At 36.9% G+C, this 21,437-nt stretch overlaps 1 protein-coding gene across 1 annotated transcript in view; it reads right to left on the reverse strand.

The window, feature by feature from the left end:
• The window catches only part of LOC145993880 (ribonuclease H2 subunit B), a 48,061-nt gene that overhangs the window by 17,944 nt on the left and 8,680 nt on the right, over positions 1-21,437 (reverse strand). Inside the window, exons 2-4 of the mRNA XM_083129752.1 lie at positions 19,043-19,196; positions 13,500-13,596; positions 11,019-11,133 (exon numbers count right to left, since the gene is read on the reverse strand). Coding sequence (XP_082985878.1) covers positions 11,019-11,133; positions 13,500-13,596; positions 19,043-19,196 — 366 coding nt within the window. The remainder of the gene's footprint in view (positions 1-11,018; positions 11,134-13,499; positions 13,597-19,042; positions 19,197-21,437) is intronic.

A 21,437-nucleotide genomic window follows, 5' to 3' on the forward strand; every position in this document is an offset into this window, starting at 1 on the left:
TGATTATGTGCGTGAGCGGTGAGAGGATATGATGAAGAGAGAGCTTTAACATTTTTATTGATATGTCATCGGATCCAGATGCATTTGATTGGATTTCGTATATCGCTTTCCTGACGCGAGAACCATCCACCTCGCAGAAACTGAATGCCTCTGCACCGTGGTCGAAACTGCTGGCGTAACATTTCTCACATTGCTGCGAGACTAGCTCTTCATTAATTTCCATTTTGGAGGATACGTTGACGAAATGGCTGTTCAGTGCGTTTGCGTCATTTAGTGCGGGTGGAAGGCTCTCCATTTTGTTTTTCCTGCCATATCCCAAGCTTCGCAGGTGTTGCCAAATGTGTTTCGAATCGTTGGATGAATTAATGATGTATTCAAAATATGCCTTTTTTTCTTGTCTTACGACTGAAGTAGCGAAGTTACGCAATCTCTTATATTCATTTCAACGGTCAGGATTATTTGTTCGTTTAAATTTTAACAGCATGTTGTCGCGTAACCTCATAATTAATTTAACATTATCTGTAATCCAGGGTACTTTTCGTTTTGTTGCACGAACTGTTTTCAGAGGGGCGTGTTTACAAAACACTTTAATCAATTTCTCCGTAAAGAAACACACCTTGTCGTCAATGTTTTCGTAGTGCATCAAAGGATTCCAGTCGATGCTCTCTAGATCTTCCTTCAGAGCATCCTTCACTATCGCACTGTACGTGATCATCTTGCCCTTACTTTGTGGTTTCCCGTAACTTAAAGAGAGATACGCTAAAGAGTGATCAGAATTACTGACTGGTACCGTAACACCAGAATTGATAATATCACTTACATTATTTACAAATATTGGATCAATGAGCATTCTAGTAGTGGCGGTAATTCGCGTTGGTTCGGTTAAGATTTGAGTGAGGTTAAACTGATTAACAAGTGATTGAAGATAGGAAGTGTCGGGTTCGTTTGGTTTCAAGAAATCTACATTAAAGTCGCCTAATACCACAAGATGATGGACTTTATGGTTAATATCTGATATAATATCTTCTAGGATTGATAGCTTAGAATAGGGTATATCTCCGGGTCTATAAATCCCACAGATCCCAACGGTTTCTTTCTTTAAACGAATTTTTACTATTATATGTTCAATATTTGTTTGTTCTTCCGAAATATATGAAATCTCTTCAGCTTGCAGTTCAGAGCGTACATATAATAAAAGCCCGCCTGCATTTTTGTGTTTTCTGTCTTTCCGCAAAACTGAAAACCCCGGGATATTTATGGTTTTGTCATCAATGTGTCCTTTGAGCCACGTTTCGGTAACTAAAAGGGCGTCCACGTTCATTTCCTTTACGGTGTGACGTACTTCGTCCAGTTTGCGCATCAGGGAGCGAATGTTTACATGTGCGATAGTGAAAGAGGAGGGGGGGTGGGGGGAGGCAGCAGTGGTCGCATTGGCCGGGGGCGATTTTCTTGGAAGAAAGCAAAGGTCTGTCCCCCCGTTTGCCACTGCAGCAGGGGCTGAGGGCGATGGAATGCATTGTTCCGTTAGAGGAGGTTCACCCAGGAGTGGCAACATTTGAAAGTTTAACATATACCCCGTGAATTCTGACGACCAGAAGCAAAATAAAATCTTTACCTGTGCACATATTTTCCAGAAAATCTATAAAGTTGATTGCATTTAACAGAAAAATATCAATTGTGATATACATTTCATAAATATTAAAAAATAATGAAAAATAGTAGTAAAAAATAATAATATAAAATAAAAGAATGAAATTAAATATATTAAATAAAATGAGAATACTTGTGTCCCAGGTAAGTATCACATAATGCATCGCGTCCCAGTCTATGTCTGGTGCTTCATTTTAACAACACAGTGTAGTTCGGGGGAGGACAACTTATGCACTGGATTTTGAATGTTTATTCCTATTCTAGAGATGATTACTATGTTCACTTCAGTTTCAATTTCACTGCATCTTTCACTTCACGATCCATATTTGAAGGCCCACTACTACAGAAAAATTATGGTTACACGTGAACTACTGGGATTCGAGTGTATACCGATCGTGTGAATGTTCGAGCATTATTCGCTCAAGCAAAGAAACTGTCCATTCCGTAAACCATCTAGCATCATCCGTGCGAACTATTAGACGATCGAGCAAAAAGGCCTCAATGCAGCACCCTACTAGCAATGCTCTGTTAGGGTGGTTAGGTTCTTTGTCTTACGTTAAAAAAATAAACATACATTTCAACTTCAGAAACATTTTACACATAAAAAGTACTAAATACACACATACATTGGAATAAGTGTCATTACAGTGAAAATATTAGAACATTTCGTGGTGCCCCTGAAAGCCGTCCACAGCACCCCAGGGCACTACAACACACACTTTGGGAACCACTGGTCTAGACCTTTTGACTGGATATAGAAGTTTGTTATGCATAAACAAATAGTGCAAGTTAGTAAAAAAATAAAATAATATTTGGTCTAGGAAGTAATTTGTGTGGTTGTTACGCACACATTGAAGCTGTAGTTCAAACACAAAATACATAAATACCTTAATAAAAATATTGTCCATCGCGAGCCACCACTTTCGCCCATCTGTCAGGCAAGTTACGGATTCCGTGGCGAAAGAAGTCCTCATCCTTTGAAGCGATCCAGTCAGAGACCCATTTTTCGATATCTTCTGAAGAAGTGAACCGCTGTCCAATCAAATCGTTATTCATGCAATGAAACAAGTAGTAGTACGAAGGAGCAACGTCTGGTGAATACGGCGGGTGGGGTAAAACTTCCCATCCGACATTTTCAAAATAGGTTTTGACCAGTTTTGCGACATGTGGGCGAGCGTTATCATGTTGAAAAATAAGTTTATCATGTGTGTTCTCCCATTCTGGTCGTTTCCTGGCCAGAGCTTGCTTCAAACGCATTAATTGTCGTCGATAACGTTCTCCATTAATAGTTTCACCCGGTTGCAGCAGCTCATAGTACACCACACCTTTCATATCCCACCATATGCACAGCATAACCTTTGCACAGTGAATATCTCGTTTCGGTTGTGATGGACCTGGTTCACCTGGCTTCACCCAGGCCTTTTTTCGTTTCGGGTTCTCGTAATGGATCCACTTCTCATCGCCAGTAACAATGTGATGCAAAAACCCCTTTCTTTTCTGTCTTTGAAGCAGCAATTTGCAAATGGTTTTTCGTCTTTCAACGTCTCTGTCTTTCAATTCATGTGGAACCCAATGTGACATCTTTTGAATCATTCCCATGGCTTTGAGGCGTTTGGAAACTGTTGTTTGATCAACGCCTAATGCTTCTGCAAGTTCTTCCTGCGTTTGACACGAATCCTGATTGAGCAATGCTCTCAATTCTTCGTCTTCAAATTTTTTTGGCTGTCCAGGTCGCTCTTGGTCTTCCAGGTCAAAATCACCACTTCTAAACCGTGCAAACCACTTCTGACACGTTCGCTCAGCTAGCGCATGGTCACCATACACTTCCACCAAAATACGATGACTTTCGGTAGCACTTTTCTGCATGTTAAAGTAATGAAGCAGAACACCCCGCAAAAACACTTCATCTGGCACGAACTGCATCATGTTCAGTTGACTACAAAATGCAGTTGTTGACGTGTCAATCAACTGCCCTATACTACGAACGATGTGCGCTGACAGGAGTTTTCAACGCATGTGTGGATACACGGAACTGTGGGACGATACGCTCGTTACGCCATCTCTTGTCCAGGTGCACGAATTAATTCCTAGACCAAATAAATAAATAAAGGAAGCAATACATAGCTAGTTGCCATTTAGTCAGTCAAAAAATATAAATGTCAAGCTGCATAATAATATTTCAGTTTCATGCAGTAATAAGTAGACCTCGGATTTTAGATTTTTAACCTATTTTTTTTCTTTGCAGGTAAATAAGAAATAACGAAGAACTTTAAAAAAAGATCTAAGATCAATTACTTACGTGTGTGAGTGTGATTTGTCATTCAAAACAACGTTTCAGAGGTCAAGACTGCCTCCTTCTTCACGTTAATGCATATTTCTTAGGCACCAAACATGGTGTCATGTTAAAAAAAAGTGTTAGTTGAGGATACAGGTTAAAGGTTATGGTAAAAAACACTTACTGAAGAACCCGCATTGTAGCTATAAAAATTGTCTTTCTGTCACACACAAATCTTAAACTGCGCATATCACAATCTAAAACCTCATAAAAGAAAAGTCCAAAGTGAGTAATACGCACATCACAATATGTTATAAGAAATAACACGTTCCATCAATGTTTCATTATAAAACACAACAACTGACTAAGTTTAATAGTGCCTAAAACAACCTATTTTGCTTGTTAGAACCTATTTTCAGTTTATATGCCTAAATTAAACCTTTTTGGTATATGTGTCTAAATTAAACATTTTTTTATGTTTTTACACGATTTCTTTATCTCAGAGAGGCATTTCCTTGTGTTGATGATGAAACAATTCAATGACTGATGTGTTTGAAACATGTTTTCTGTCAATTTCCATCATTCCAAGTCTATGATGTTTTTCAAAGCTCTAAATAAAAAAAAATGTTTGATGCCACTGTAACCTGCACACAGTGCCGATTAGAGGGGCATTTTCCCCCTACTTTTTGCCCCAGCATTATGGACTTAATGCTAAGATTTGTCTACTAGGAGAAACTAAACTGTCCTTGCACTCCCCCCTTCCACCTCATTCCCCAGTTTTGGCACCCAATCGACGCTACTGCCTGCACAGTCAAAGTGCAAACATCTGATCTGTGCAGGTCTTGCTCACTTTTGCGTCAGTTCTGTCCTTTTGTGGCATTCACGCCTTGCGAAGTAAAGTTTCAGCATTCAAATTTGCACCACTGACTATGTTTCTGTTGAAAGATAATTTTCAGCATGGAAAATTATTCTCACAGACAAAAGGTGAAGTTTGACTGTGGATAAGATGAAAAAAGATTCAGGGTGGTCACTAGGATCATGATAAAATTCATGTATAATTCCTGGTTATGAAGGTGAACTTCCAAAAAATTCAAGGGTACAAGCAGATGTTTTCTCTATTCCAACCTTACGTATTACAGACTCTCACCACTCTCCCACACAAATGTATTAACAATATAAAGGGTCTATGAGATTCCAAACTACCTAAAAATGTATCTAAACAACTTCAAGATCTTATTTTGCACATAATCTTACATCTGCCAGATAGATTGGCTGCAAAATACACTAACGAAGTAAACGGATTGAGAAAAATCTGTCTTATTTTCCATGCAACTTTCTTTTTCTTCCTCGATAAAAATAAAAGCTATACTGAGAGAAACTTGTCCATTTATAAATATGTATAAATTTAATGGGATTTAGATTAATAGAAGTTGCAATTTTTCAGGTCTACGGAGAAAAAAATTGGAATAAAGAAAACATCTGCTTGTACCTTTTTTTCATGTTTACCAAAATGCATGCATAATTCCTAGACCAAATAATTCACGTATAATTCTCAGAACCAATATTTCACATATAATTCCTGGAATCGAATGAATTCCAAGTGAGTAGCCATCCTGATATTGTGCAGCAAATTATCCATACGTAATTCATTTTTTCATATCAAAGAGTAACTTTTGCTAACAGCACAAGTATAGTATTACAATAATTTATCAATAATTGTGAAAATGATGGAAAGAAATTAAAATTTGGTTCAAAAATTAATATTTGGTAGTTATATATACCTATTAAGAGTTCTTACGGTTATTCTGAAATTTTGTTTTGAACGATTGTATCAAATCAGTATTTTTCAGAAATGTTGTACTATTTTAAATTTTGTGGAACCTATTTTTGAATTTTTAGAGCCTATTTTAGGAACCTAAAAGCACACTTTTTAGAATCTAAAAATCCGAGGTCTGGTAATAAGTTAGCATGCGTCGAATTTATGCTAAAAACAAATCAAGTTTTACTTGAGACATCCAAAAAGTCTATGTAATATGAACTTCTTAAAAAAGTAGCAGAGCTTCTTAAGTGAAATAGTAATGCAGTTACATACGTATTTTTAAAGGTATAAGTAGCATGATTCATTTGGGTTTATAGTCAGTCAGAGTCTGACAAAAAATTCACATTAATATTATGTATATTCATATTTGCACAGATGTGAATTACTCACTTTAGTAAACAATAACCGTTTACTTACATTATGTGAGTATGTTCCATTTGTAAAAGCAACGTTTCGGGGGCCTACTGCTCCTCTTCTTTGCTCAACCCCTTTAATACTCAGAGGTTTATACCCCACTTTAGAAAATTTAGAATTACACCTAACTTTCTGCATTCTTTAAGAAACCAAATTCTATTAATAGTTCTATTCAACCTTATCCTTGTTTTTTTAAATAATCACACTTTTTTCCCCGTACCGGTATGTACATTCATATTTACACAGGTGCAAATTACTAACTTTAGTAAACAATAACTATTTCATAAAATATAAAAAAACAATTTACTTACTTTATGTGAGTATGTTCAGTTTGTAAAACCAACGTTTCGGGAATGAGGGCTCCATGCAATATTGAAAAGCATTTTACAGAATACAAGAAGGAAGGAATGCTAAAGATGAATGAGGACGGAGCGAAGGGTGTATATAGGATTAGGTGTGATTGTGATAAAGAATACATTGGACAAATGGGAAGAAGCATGGAGGTAAGGTGGAAGGAACATGATAAGTTATCAGGGAGGAAATACCCAGAACAGGTTTATCCGAACACATCATAGAAAAACAACATAAAATTAAGAAAAAGGAGGTCAGTAGAAGAGAAAATAGAAAAATAAATAGAAACGTATATGAGGCCGCTAATATATGGAAGGAAAGGAATAATAAACTAATCAGGGATGACTGGAACCTAGATGAAATATGGATAAAGATGTTTAAAAGGTGAGAGGTAGGAAAGAAAAACAAAATAGGATTTCATGTCATGCCGGAAGTAATCCGCGCAGTCCAGGAAACATGGAATTTCGAGTTGGAAATGACGTAAGGATACGGCAGAGGGGAGGGGAGCTACGTAGGAGGGGAATAGCCTCAACAACTTCCTGCATTCCACAAGGAAGACAATCAGGTACCAACAAAGGTGACTGAGGAGAGTGCATTTTTACAGTTTTAAGTTTCAACCTTAATACGTTTTCAGAGGCTTTCATGAAGGATGAAATGAGTATGGAAAGTTTTATTGAGGCACGGGCAAGTTTTTAAACAATTCTTTCACCAATTGAAACCTTTTACCTTATTCCTTGTTCAATGTAAAGTGGCACGGCAGGTAGCAATAATACGTGCCAAAGAAGGAGCCTGAAGAAGGGAGCAGTAGACCCCCAAAACGTTGCTTTTACAAACGAAACATACTCACATAACATTAAGTAAATGTTTTTTTTTATATTTTATGAAATACTTATTATAATATTATGAATATAATGAATGATGCAAGAACAGAACAGTTTGTGACATTTGCATCCAAGTACTGCTAATATTCACTCTATATATTGATTATATATTCATGGAGGTACGGGCATATCATTGTACTGAGTGGAATGCAAAATAGTTTTGGCAAAACAATATGAATTAAACGTATATTAATGCAGGACTTTGACAAAGTTTTGTTGTTGCCATACTTCATTGCGTTCACCCCATATTGGAAATACATAGGGAAAGTAATCGCCTAGAAGGTCCTGGCATTATAAAGCTTGGGTCACACACCATTGTCTACTCAATAGCTTTAACGTTGAATTTTAGTGAACCATAGACGGCATTGCAAAACTCCTGATGAACTACATAACTCAAGACAAAATATCCTACTTCTTATTTTCAATTATTATTGTGGGAGAACACACTTAACAGCAGTGTCACCAGTTCACACATCTTTGATAAATGGTAAAACTTAGACCATGTCCTCTCTGCGTAGTTATGTTTAAATTTATTTTTTGGGTGAACAAAGACGACAGTGCTTACTCCTGCAGCCTTCCTGGGAAGGGCGAGCATTGCCAAAGTCTGTACTCTCAAAAATTTAGGTTGAGAGCTCAAAAAGCTATGTACGGATAGGCTTGTTCAATTACACTATGTTCCTGTGTTTTCTTATATGCAAATGATAAATATTCGTACCAGAAGTTATCATAATTTTATTACAGTTTTGTGAAAAAAAATATATATATATATAAATTACTTTATAGTTTTCCTTAAAGTTCGGTAGAAATGTTAGATTACATTGTTGACAATTCAAATTTTACTGTGAAGAAACTGGAATTTAAGGAATATATTTTAGAATGCGTATACCATGCTATCTGCTGAGAGTTTTTAAAAATGATTTTTTTTTTCAATTTAAGGTTATCAACAGTGCATTTCACTATAATAAGTACACATACAGACTATTATCATATGTACTTCAGCTGTTTCCTCTTCCCTTGGGTAGTATTCAGAAGTCCTTAATGGGGAAATTTACGCTGAAGAAGTTTTAATTAAACCTTCACTACTTTCAAGGGAAGAAGATGCACCAGAACAGTTGATTCTCCGATGCAAGGCTGTACGGTGCAAGCAGCCTTGCGTCCCTCTCCAACTCAAAAGAAAAGAGGCCCACACAGACGTTAGAGACTTTGACGCAGTTGTGGGGCTTCTCACTAACCTCTACCTGCACCCATGCAACGATCTCTGTAGCCAGGAAAAGAGAATCTGTTCAGAGTCGTTCGGAAAAGTTGAAAAGTGAGTATGAAAGGATTTTTTTTCCTCAAGGATAGTAAGAAATTGGAAAAGTATGCTTTCAAATTTTATATATTACCAAGTGTCCCAATGGAGCTAGCAGGTTGGGTCCTGTTAGCAAGTGTCTCCCTGTGTGCGATGTTCAATGAAATACATTACAGTAGACATTTGCATTTGCTGGCAGGGTTAAGTTTCCTTTGAAATACAGACTCATCCTCCTTCCAAAGCGGGACCCATGGACTGGCATCACGTGTGGCACAGAAGAAGTCAAGCCGTGGAGGAGAAGAGTTATTTGTAGACAGTTGGTGCTGTGAAAGCACACCAGCCACATGCAAAAGGTTTCATAGTTGACAATTCTACTACATGTTATCATATGAATTTGGCATTAATTACCTTGTCTTTTCCTACCATGGTAAAAAAATAAACTGCAACAAAAACAATGTAAAAAATCACAAGACCGCAATGATGCGAGCTGAGAATGGTTGGTTTCAGTAACACTTGTTCTCCTTGGTTAACCGTGGTTGGCACGTGAAAGAATGAAGCATAAATTTCATTCCTCATTTTTCCATTTCACACTCTCCCCAATTCGAACTGATCCGCCTCTCTCCTCCAGTTTCTTCCCTTGTGATTACGCTTCCCAAATATCACTGCTTTTCCGATTTTTTCTTCGCTTCTTTCCTCGGAGCATAGTTAATAAAATCCCTACTTCTTCAGCTTATTTCTTCATTTCTCGCAGTGCATCAATTCCTCCACGAGGATGAAAATTTAATGAGTGAAATCTGAACGTAAAGATGTTAGATTTTCTGAGTGAAAAAGCCTCTCTTACAAGTTGATCAATTTTGCCAAAAATTTCCTAATTGTCCACGCATTTTTGAACAAATTTCCAGACTGTTCGTAATGTAAAGACAAGGTAACAGAATTAAATGTACCAAAAAAGTGTTAGATATGTAAATACATATTTATATAGCGACCAAAAACAAAAGAACCTTCTGCTAAAATCCTTTGCGCACCTTTCCCTTGATCCGTTCAGCTCGGACCATAAGGAAATATGGTCTACACCTCCCCTCCTCACGGAAGTACGGTGCACAGGAGTCGCAGGTCTGTGCAAGTTCATTTGCTGGTGGATCCACTATAGTTATTTTAATCAAAATATGGACTTATAATTGTGAACCTGCTCACCTAGGTAATGCATAAGGCTTTCCTGACATTAATTGTAATACCAAATTGAAATAGAAAAAAAAAAGTTTTATTTTCTGTTAAGAAGACAATGGATCACCAAAATTTGTTTTAAGTGCTGAAACATTATCTCCTCCTATTGTCCCTGAAGACAGATTTGAGGGATTCAGATGCCTCTATGAGCAAGAATTTGAAACTTGGATACTTACCTCTAGCATTGAAATGTTGATACTTCACGGTTCTAACTCATACATGTGACTCCATTTCCACAAAAAGTGGAGATTCGTCACTTCAGGGTGGCCACTCTAGGACCATGATGAAATTAAAGTACAATTCCCAGTTTTCAAGGTAAACTTTCCAAAAATTCAAGGCTACAAGCAGATGTTTCCTCTATTTCAACCTTATGCATTACCGCCTCTCACTATCCACACACAGGTATATCAACAAAAAGGGTCTGTGTGATTCCAAAGTATCCAAAAATTAAAATTTAATTCAATTAAATAGTATATATTTAATTTAAAGCACGGAGTTTATATTTGACATTTCACATACTTAGACTCGAAACACATCTACAAAAACAAGTCACAAATGTTACGAGATACATAAATCTACAAAACAATTGTTAATTGTATAAGAATTTCAAACTCAAATTTGCCTAATCAACTTCAAGATATTTTATCTTGCAATAATCTTCCGTCTGTCAGATAGATTGTTCTGCAAAAGAATACTAAAAAAGTAAACGGATTGCGAAAATTCTGTTTATTTTCAATGCAGCATTCTTTTCTTTCCTCGATAAAAATAAAAGCTAAACTGTGAAGAACTTGCCTCAGGAATTTATTGGGATTTGGATTAATAAAAATTGCAATTTTCCTCGTCTACGGAGAAAATTTCATGCAGAATTCACAAATAATTTCCGGAGGCAATAATTCATGGATAATTCCCAAAATTCCTGGTGAGTAGCACCCTGAATATGTCCAGAAGAAAAATAAGGTTATCCTATTTACTGTGTATTGTAGCCTGCTTAGAGTATAATGCTCATACTTTCAGTCCAAGAAAAGAAAATAATAGAAAGCACACTGACCACTTAGGATAGACCTAAATCCAGTCCTGCATACAAGTAACACTAAAAAAACAACATTTATTTACCTTTTCTATCTGCTACTTGGCTAAGATGTTTCAACCCCACCGAATGTAGTAATCTGTTAGTTTCAGGGAAATCTTCGTCCTTCAATAGCTGATCCAAAGGAAGACACTGGTTTGTCTGAAGGAGATAATAGAACCACATTTACATTTCACAATTGAAAGAGAAACAAAAACTTGCAATTAAATGAAGCATGGAGAAATGTGAAAGTAGTTAAAAGGTATAAAAAATTAATCTGCTGATCATGTCTTTATACAGGAGAATCTTAACAGGAAGACAAAGGAAAACATTAAAAAATACTGCATTGAAATAAGAAGTACATATCCGGTCATCACTTTTGCTGGAACAAAGTGGAAATTTCTGCTTCAAAGTGGCTCCGCTCCAACAGTAAACATTATGTAATCTTTTTCTAATTAACTCTCATAAAAAGCTTCAAAGATTACTAAACACCAAATTTTTACTTACCAACTCTATTCTCGTCATCCTTGTACATCTTCAAAAATTATCCAGCACATGTAATTCAGAGCCAAATTTAATAATTGTACAGGGTGTCCAAAAGTCACAGAAGCGAGACTTTGAAACCGTAATTTTTTGTACAAAAAGTGAGTCATATGAATCTTACACTGGGTATTACCTTTGTCTACGTGAATATTTTTTTAAAAAATTAAACAAGAGCATTCAGTATGAGGAAAAAGTAAGCTAAAAAAAGTTGTACCCAGTAACAACAACCATGGGTAAAAGACAGCTGTGGAGTCGCTTGCAAACATTTCTGATGTGGATCAATGGTCTCTGCGATGATAATTTTTTACGCATTTTATTTCTTGCAATTTATTGGGTTAATTATGACCAAGTAACAGATTTATATGTTCTGAAAAAAGTGTTCAATATGTAAATATATATTTGTTTATTTTCATCAAAATATGGAATTAAACATGGACTTATAGTTGTGAAAAATGACAATTTTCACTAAGCAAGTGGTTCGCATATCTAAATAAAGCACATTAAACTCACATGACATTAATTGTAATGCAAAATTCAAATACAAAATGTGCTTTTTTTTGCTACAAAAGCAAAGGATTAACTAACTTTGTTTTGAAGTGCTGAAAAATGAATCTCCCTAAATACAATGTGCGAATTAAGCTTTTTGTTTTGGGGGAAGATGCCCCCCAGTGGCATATTCCTGATTTCACTTCGAAGTGGAAGATGTTTTTTGGAGGTATGCATATTGTATGTTGCCAGCCAGTAAAACAAACTATGGGGAATAAAAGCATCCCTGGCAGGGATAAAAATAAGTTTTTCTTGCCAGGGATAAAATTGCTTATGGGGGAAAATTTGCATACTGCCTAAATAAGATTTATATTGACTGAAACTGCATTCAGTGTTGCATGAAGTAATGAGAGTATATTTAAAATTTGCAAATTGATATCACCGCAAAAGCTTGACCTTGCATTCTCTATTGTTCACAAAAATGTAAAAGAATGTTAGAATAATAGATGCATTGTCTATTGTCAAGATTTAAAATAAACAGAGAATATAAATCTAACAGAATACAGATGAATTGAAAACCTTTGGTCTTTAACACAAGAAGCGAAAATGTAGTAACAGCATGAATATGGAATATATGTCGAAGAATCTTTGAAAATATCATATGTAAAAATAACTAAAATACATGCTAAAAGCTAATGTATGTAAAAATATGGAAAATAAAAATACCATTTCTCGTGCTTACATACAATTTGCAAAGGTAATACAAAACCACATTGATTTTACCATCATATGAAGATATGTATTTACATATAAATCCGTTCCCTGATTATGACATTCATGAAAAGTATGTTGTTGTTTTTTTTTATTACAACGTATATTGCAACATTGGCTGTGTCAGAGGGCAGTGCAAGGTGAGCCCAACATCTGTCAATGTTATTCAATTAATATCCAGATGAAAGAAAGAGAGTTGAAATTTATTGTACAAAAACTAACCTACCTACGTTCTTGTACGATAAATTTCAACTCTTTTTCTTTCATCCGGGCATTGATTGAATAAGATAACCACGACTCTGAAATGACCAATGGTGCCAGTCAATTTCTGGAATTTCAAAAAAACAATGTTTTATGTGTCATAAATAATCCCATAAATTACCTGTAAAGCATAAAATGTTGTAAAATTTATTGTTCCATTATCAATTTGATAAATACCGACAGACATTATCAATGCATATCAAAAATATTTGCAAGCTGTCTTTTATCCATTTTTTACTTTCTACAAAAACTTTTTTAAACGTTAGTAACTTTTTTCGCAAACTGAACATTCATGTAGAGCATGATTTTCTTGTTTAATGTTAAAAATATATTCACATAGACAAAGTTAACACCCAGTGTAAGTTTAATGTCTCTAAAACAACCGAAGACATTTTCTATTTCAGTCAAAGAAAACTGAAACAATCCAACCACACACATTCATAAGAGGAGTAAAAATTGTTTCTTACCTTTCTGAGGTACGGTAAAACTAGAAAGATTGGGTCGAATGGTGTTGAGAGGTGCATCTTCCCATCAGATCTTACAGAATCTTCAATAAACCATGATCTAAAAATTATATAAAATATTGTCAAAGAACCCTAACAAAAGAGTTCCTCATTATGCTAAATGAGGAAAATATAGATAAAAAAGATATTCAACAACGATTATTAAAAATAGTGTTATCAAACTTATCGGTATAGGTAAAGCAACCCTCTGCACAATGCACCATACTGTGAAGGCATGTGGGAGGGGAATATGGAGGTAGAGACCTACACATTCACAATTTCGCCAATTTGTGGAGGTGATGTGATCAGCACCATGCTCTGGCCATCTTTTCACCCACAGCGATGCCAATCTATTAGGGGCTCAGTAAACTCTACAAGAACACACTGTACAGGAACACTGCTGGGAAAAAACTCTCATTATTTACACACCTAATAATGGTGTATGGCAACTACAGTGTGTTTCAAGAACCACAAAATTTCAACTTCTATCACTTATAATAGGGATTGTCAAACACAACTACCAAGTAGCTTAATAGCAGGGATATTTTTCGTAGCTCACTGATGATTTTTCTGCAATACATGCCGGCCGAGTATTGCAGCCAGTTCTTACAAGTCAAGAAACTATCGTAACTATTCAATCAACCCTTGGTAAATTGCCATGTATTTTCAGTTGTTCCACAGCCTAGGGACTTTGGCAATCTCTGACTTATAAAATCAAAAACCATACATGAGCAAAATCAATGGTTGAAGTTTCATAATGCAGAAAGTTCAGAATGTAATTCAAACTTTGTATGTTAAAACAGATTAAAGTATTGTGCGACTTTCTTGCAGCCAATAAAAAACTGTATCTTCTTGCGACAATCATTTTACACTTCCACAATTTACACAAGGATTACCTAGAATGTTTTATCTTTGCATCAATGTCAGTGAATTAAAAAAAATGCAAATATTTCAACTTCAACTCTCTGTGGTAAGTAGTTGTCCTTGTACATAATTTTTCGTTGTACATAACTGTCCATTCGAAAAAATACACTTCAAAAAATACAATTCAAAGAGGTTTAGAGCTATGTAAAATTACTTTTCCATTAACAATTTGAACATCAGACACACAAGTGTTCCAAGCAATTCAATGAAAGAATGAACAAATAATAATTAGAATAATGAACACCAATGGACATTTCCACTTTGACATGAAAAACGTTTTAAATCCATTCATTTTACAGATATTGACACAAACATGAGATGTGCAAAATATCTCGGCGATATTTGTTTCGGTTCTCGAGAAACACTCCTTCAAACACCGCTGAAATTCACCTACTGCGTCACGGATTTGAAAACGTCCTCTCCACAGACAGGAGGTCCTCTGACATCTTCACTCAGAAATGCAAGCAGGCGGGGCTTCTGCTCGTCCCGTTAACTTAGCATGAGCCGCGGAAGCGACAGCATATTCACTTGTTACTGTGTAAAACAAGTATCTTACAACTTCCAGTGCAAAAATCTGTGCTCCATTTCTTGGAGATGAATTATGCCCTTGCAGTATAGTAGTTTACTATAATTCAGCCACTCGGTAGAGGGTTATCCCATTAGGGTGACAAAGCAAACCTTGACACAGTCAATGGCTGAACACGTGAACAGCCTTGTTCATTGCGAATATAGAGGTTAGTTCTGACTGGCAAGAACTTAATGTTATAGGAATGCCTTTTCTGGAATTACAATTATTTTCGTCATAATATTTTCTTCACAAATTTTAAGATAATACTTTTAGAACACACTGGTTTACATGCCATTTTCTGCAATATAAGAGGTGATACGGTATAAAAAGGTACGGTGAGTTTTTAAATTTCTTGCAGTAAATGACAGTTTTCTTCAGTTAATATATAAATTGCAATTTTTTGTACTTAGCCTACTTTTACGTCGCTTTTCCGTTCACTTTGTTTAACCGCAACGATGAGAACGCATGGTTAATTTATTATGTATCATCTATAACATCACATTTCTTCCCACTTTTGGCTAATCGCTACAATGAAGATGAATAACTACAAGCAGTATTCGAAGTCGGGGTGCAGGAGTACACCCTCCCCACACACACTACCACCAACTGCACAATCTAAGTATCACCCAACCTGCCATGATAAGAGATGAACTTTTTCTTCTGCCCCATCTCATTTCGAAAACATTCACTTGTCCCATCTCCTTTTATGAGACAAGATGGAACATGCCTCGTCTCGTGAGCAACACTAACATTAACAATAGAAGCATCCCCCTAGCTGTCCCCAAAGTCTCGAGCAAACATCCTCCCATGTAACAATTTCCAGTTCAATGAAATGTCACTCACAAGGAAACAGTCATACCCAGGTTGCAAGTCAAACCTGGAGCATGCGACTTCCTCAGATAAATCATGAATTTTGTGTATAATAATTACAACGCCAGTTCATTCCTGGTAATTCTGAATCTGCAGTTTGGTTTGTATATATAAGCAGGATAATATTTAGTTTTCGAGGGCTGTACCGTCGAAACTAGGAGTAAAAAATAATAATAATAAAAAAAATAAAAAAATATTAAGAATTTTTTTTTGTATTTATAATGATAAGCCTTTGCATACGTTGTTAATTCTATATTTTTCTAAACTTGAGACGAGAACGAGAATTGCCCTCCCAAACCGAGACGGATGTTTATTGAGACGAGACTGTCAATGAGACATTTACAAATAAACATGAGACAGACATTTACAACTCTCAACGAGAACGAGACCAAGGCTGCCATGTCTCTCTCGATAGGATCCTTAGTGGTGAAGTTGTGAACCAACCAATTAATGCGTTCGGGGTAACGAGATGAGGTGGCTTTTTTCGCAGTACAAAATTCAAAATAATTATATCGTACTATTTCAGTATGGGATATTATTATACACATGGGCGTATATATACCGTGCGTTCATTTCGATCTGCAGCCGAGAGATCAGGAGAAGCGTGGCGGGTCCCTGACGGAGATGCCGACATTTGCGGCCTGTAATGCCCGCTTATTTTTATAGACATATGCAGACATTTATATAAATATTGCAAAACGATCACTAACCTGTGTTATAACACGCAAAAGTTATTCTGTAATTCATCCAAGTTCTGCTCTTATATACACAAAAAAATACGCTTTAGAAACGATGTTAAGAGCCACAGATAATAAAACATTTTAATCATAGTTTTGACCAGTAACGTCCTGCTTAAGTTTATATCCTTGAAAGAGTTTTGTGCCGATGGGGATCGTTTGGAGGTTTTGAATGTGCAACACTGTATCAAGATTACGCTGTAGAAGAAACTGTTAAAAGTCAATAGTGTTCGTAAGCTTCCTTGCAATCCGAAATCTCCGAGCTCGAGTTTTTTGTTCCTTCGCGACTAGATGAAGACAGAGTTGTAAATATAGTGGCGAGCAATGTAAACCAAGAGCGTGTTAATTTCGTACTGTGCGCAAGAGTGTTATTCTTGGTTACTTGCAGTTACTTGTTTGTGTTATTGTAGTGTGTATGTGTGACGTGTCTGTGAGACGACTGGAATGCCAGCCGCAAGATTCACGTTAGAACAAAGATTTTTTTTATGTATGACACGTACCTACGTGAAAACAAACTCGTGTCGAGACGTGTGTAGGTAATTTGTACAGAAATTCCCATGCGTTTCAACTCCACACAGAGATACGGTTCGACATCTTGTCCTTAAATTACGAGAAACTGTATCGTTAAATTTTAAAACACCTAAGCAAAAACGACGGATTCTAACCGAAGCAAAACTCGATGATATTGGTGCAGCGTTAGAATGTTCTCCAAACAAATCTCTACGCCGTGTTTCACAAGAGGTGGGCGTGTCAAAATCATCGGCACATACAGTCACTAAGCTACTAAAATTAAAACCATACTCTTATAACACAGGTTAGTGCTCGTTTTGCAATATTTATATAAATGTCTGCATATGTCCATAAAAATAAGCGGGCATGTCAGGCTGCAAATGTCGGCATCTCCGTCAGTGCCGCCCGCCACGCTTCTCCCGATCTCTCGGCTGCAGATCGAAATGGACGCACGGTAGTTCACGGGGGGAAGGGATGGATCAACTTTTGGTATGATTAGGGTTGGTTTATTTCGTAAGTGAAAATCCAGGACACTGCTGGCCGGAAGCTTATTGGGGAGCATGGGGGGAGGGGATGTTGGACCCGACAAAGTTGTGTGTTTGTAGTCACACTACTTAGTATTGATACTTTTCTGTTCATCTTATGTCACTACGTTTTTAAGAACCAAATTTCTTTAATATGATTCGACGGGGAAAAATAACTGATTTGACAGTCTCAATGCAGTTTCTTATCGGAGAAATTCCGAAACTATCAGGACATTTCAGATATTGGTCTGCAGTCCCATCTGGTGTGTGGAATTACGAAATGTCCTTCCCATCCGTCTCGAATTTAAGAGAATGAAATAAGTCCAAAGGAATTTTTTATGAACAAACGGATAGAACAAGGAAACTGTTAATTTTAGTGAACCAAAAAAAGAGGGGAGTTGGACCCGTTGGATCCCCCTTAAATACGCCCATGGTTATACACATTATTTCCTTGTAATAATTATACATAAACAAAGTATAGATATGTACTGTGCAACTAATGTAATCTTCTCAGTGTATTTTCTCTTATCTGCACAAAAATATTTGATCATAATTTGCGCAACAGAAATGGAACACAAACTGAAATTGCTTTATGGAAAAGAAAGTTAAATAGGCTTTATAAATAAAGTGAAGAATGTGAAACTTCTTATTTTGCACTACATAGGTTACGGTAAATATCGATAAATATAAGTTTAAAAAAATATTTTTGGGTGTCTGGTCAGCAACCAATTATATAAGCAATATTTTTCGCATGGCCTGAGAACACACACGCAGCTGAACCCTTTCATTTATCTTGCACGTGAGCAGCGTGGATATTTCATAGAAGAATGATCATTACAAAGCATAACTTTCCTTTCTCTTATCGCTCCTTCTTCCATTATTTAAATCAGTACAGATTTGTAAAACTGCTGCACGTGTTCGCTCACCGTGGACTACCCATCTGGAACTGGACGCTCGAAGCAGACGACAAACGAGCTCTCCCTAACGAGTGACGTAGTAACATGGCGGCGGCGTGTTTTCAGCGCAACGCTAGCCTCGCAACTTTGGAAGTCTCGTTTCTGCCTTAAACTGGACGCAGAGAAACGCGAGAACTTGCAGGGGTCATTTTTCCAGGGTGTAGTTTTTAAAATTGTTGTAAAAAAAAAATAGAGTGGAAATGTCCATTAGAAAGGTAGGTAGCAAAACTGCAAGGATGGTATAATGAATTGGGTAATTCGGTGTTTGAATTTGCATCTCACTTAGTGTAATATTGCTAAAATCTACTACACTTTGTTAATTTGATATCTGCCGCTGGATGGCAATACATGAAATTTAATGAATTCCCAATAGTCCATCAGCATGCAGGTGTCAAAATAAATCTGCATAGGAACTCACCTTTTGTTTTCTGAAAAAGTTAAAACTTCCTGAACCATTCCATCCCCAGGACTAAAAAGAAACATGGCCGGTGCACCAGACTGTGGATGCCGTAACTGCACTATATCCGGAGTACCAGTGCCTGCACAGCCTTCTGGGACTTCCAAACCCTCCCCTGCCAAAAGAAAAGTATAAAATGATATACATACATAAATATATTTAGGGCTAAACTGATACAATCACTATCACTCGATGCCAGTGATACTGTTCCATTGTCCAGCTATCTCATGGTGTCTGCAAAAATGCCATGCTATGGTTTGTGGAGTCTAAACATTCTGAAAATTATGTACAATCAAGGGTAGAAAACTGGGGGCTGTTGACCCACTGTACCCCCTCGAGAAATATGTTGAATTTCTTCTTAATCTACAGATTTCGAGGTTTTACTTAATATAAAATTGGTTCCAGCGTTAGGAAAACACAAATAACGGAGATATTTGATCCCAAAGTATAGCTCGCATACGTAAAAACCTGCAATTTTGGAGTACGTTCGCCGCTTTTTGTTATTAAAACTGTTTGTATGCACACTAAAATGGTGAAAAAACATGTCCAAAATAACTACCAGTAACAATCCTAACCTAACCACGTATAATTATAGTTCTGCTGATGTGAAATGTCCTTTTGCGTGCTATATTCACTTGCGCAAAGCCTTCGGGCTGTTCCACTTCACAGTAAACTAACACACTAAGGTAACAGATGTACTTAACTTCACAATAACACATTTCTGCAAGCTAAATTCAACTGAAAATATTCATTCATACATAAACAAAAAAATCTTCATAAACCATGCAAGATACAGTAGAGGATCGATTATCCAAAACAATTCGCGACTGGGGGTGTTTGGATAACTGATTTTTCAGACATCCGATCAATTACGAAAAAAGTTGTACCAGTGTCATAGGAGCAATATAAAACAAAGAAACAGTGATATTAAACACAAAACTGTATATATTTTGTATCGCATGTCTTACAAATACATACCTTACATAAAGTAGGCCTACAGTTTAGGAAAAGAAGTCCAAAATTGTCTTTTGCTTCAGAGCTGAGACTCACCGTTTTAAAGACAGCAATTGGACAGCATCACATTCTTCTTCTTGTTCTGTAATGCTTTCGGTTAACTGATGTTTCGGTTGATCGGTATTCGGATAATCTATGCTCTACTGTATTTCACTTTCTCTAGGGGGTACAGAGGGTCAAGGGTACCGAAACCAGCAGAGTATCCAATCTCCATGGTGCTTGGAAATTTTCACCTGGTGCCTGAACTTTCAAATCCAGATCTATTTCTTTTCCTATAATTCAAGTTCACTTGTGGAAATTTCCATTTTTTTTTTTAAATTAAACATCGAGTAAAGTAGATGTTCTTCCATATTTGTGTTTTTTCTGTTTCATGTGTACCATTAAACCAGCATAATAAACATGACATTAAAAATTTCTTGCACTGTAATCGCATTTTAAAATCTGGAGTGGCCGCGGTGGCTCAGTCGGTAACGCGTCTGACTACCATGCTCAAGGTCCCGGGTTCGATACCCGGCCGGTTCAAATCCGGGAACTTTTCTAACGGTGGAAGCGGCCCCGGCGCCTACCCAGCGTCGAATAACATGGGTACCTGGGGGAAACCCTGGGGGGTAAAGGCGGTCAGGGGCGTGATGCTGATCACATCACCCCCACTCACGACCGGATCAAGAAAGTGTGGGGCGTTACCCTCACACCCCCTATACGCCTTCATGGCGTGGTGTTATGCACAGGGGAACACTTTGCTATATTGTAGATTCTGCCATATTAGAATGTATAGCATAGTTATTTATGAAGTTACTGGTAGATCTTTCTTTAGGAAGGCGAGTCCGGCACAAGAATTAATTAACTTTAATCCAATTTTTGTATTAATTAATAAATTTAATGTTTTAAAGGTCCTACTCTATGGCCATGAGGTCTACGGCACTGTGCTTTGGACTCCAACTGCGGGACAGCATGGGTTCAGTCTCTGGGTTTCCAGTCTGTGTATAGAACCGGTGGCAACCCACCATCATGAGAAAATTGGGGAGCTACAAGTGAGTAGCGTAATCCGGTCTCGGAAATCTTCTGTAACGGCTGAGGGTTTGACGTGCTGACTCTACGTCACCCCATTACCAGTTGAAGATCTCCACACCTCTATGTAGGATTGTGGGAGCGAGACTGGCAGTAGGGAGATAGGCCAAGGCCCTTCTAGGGCTGTCGATACATGGATTATTATTATTAATGTTTTAAGGTTACATTTCAATTTCAAAATGTGGATATTGATCTTAGTTGGATTTATAGATTTCTTAACTCGTATTTGAGAAAAAAAAACTGCTGGCACCTTACTTAGTTTTAATTTTTCTAC

The sequence above is a fragment of the Lepisma saccharinum genome, chromosome 10 (assembly GCF_977018435.1).
Source record: "Lepisma saccharinum chromosome 10, izLepSacc3.1, whole genome shotgun sequence".
Taxonomy (NCBI): Eukaryota; Metazoa; Arthropoda; class Insecta; order Zygentoma; family Lepismatidae; genus Lepisma; species Lepisma saccharinum.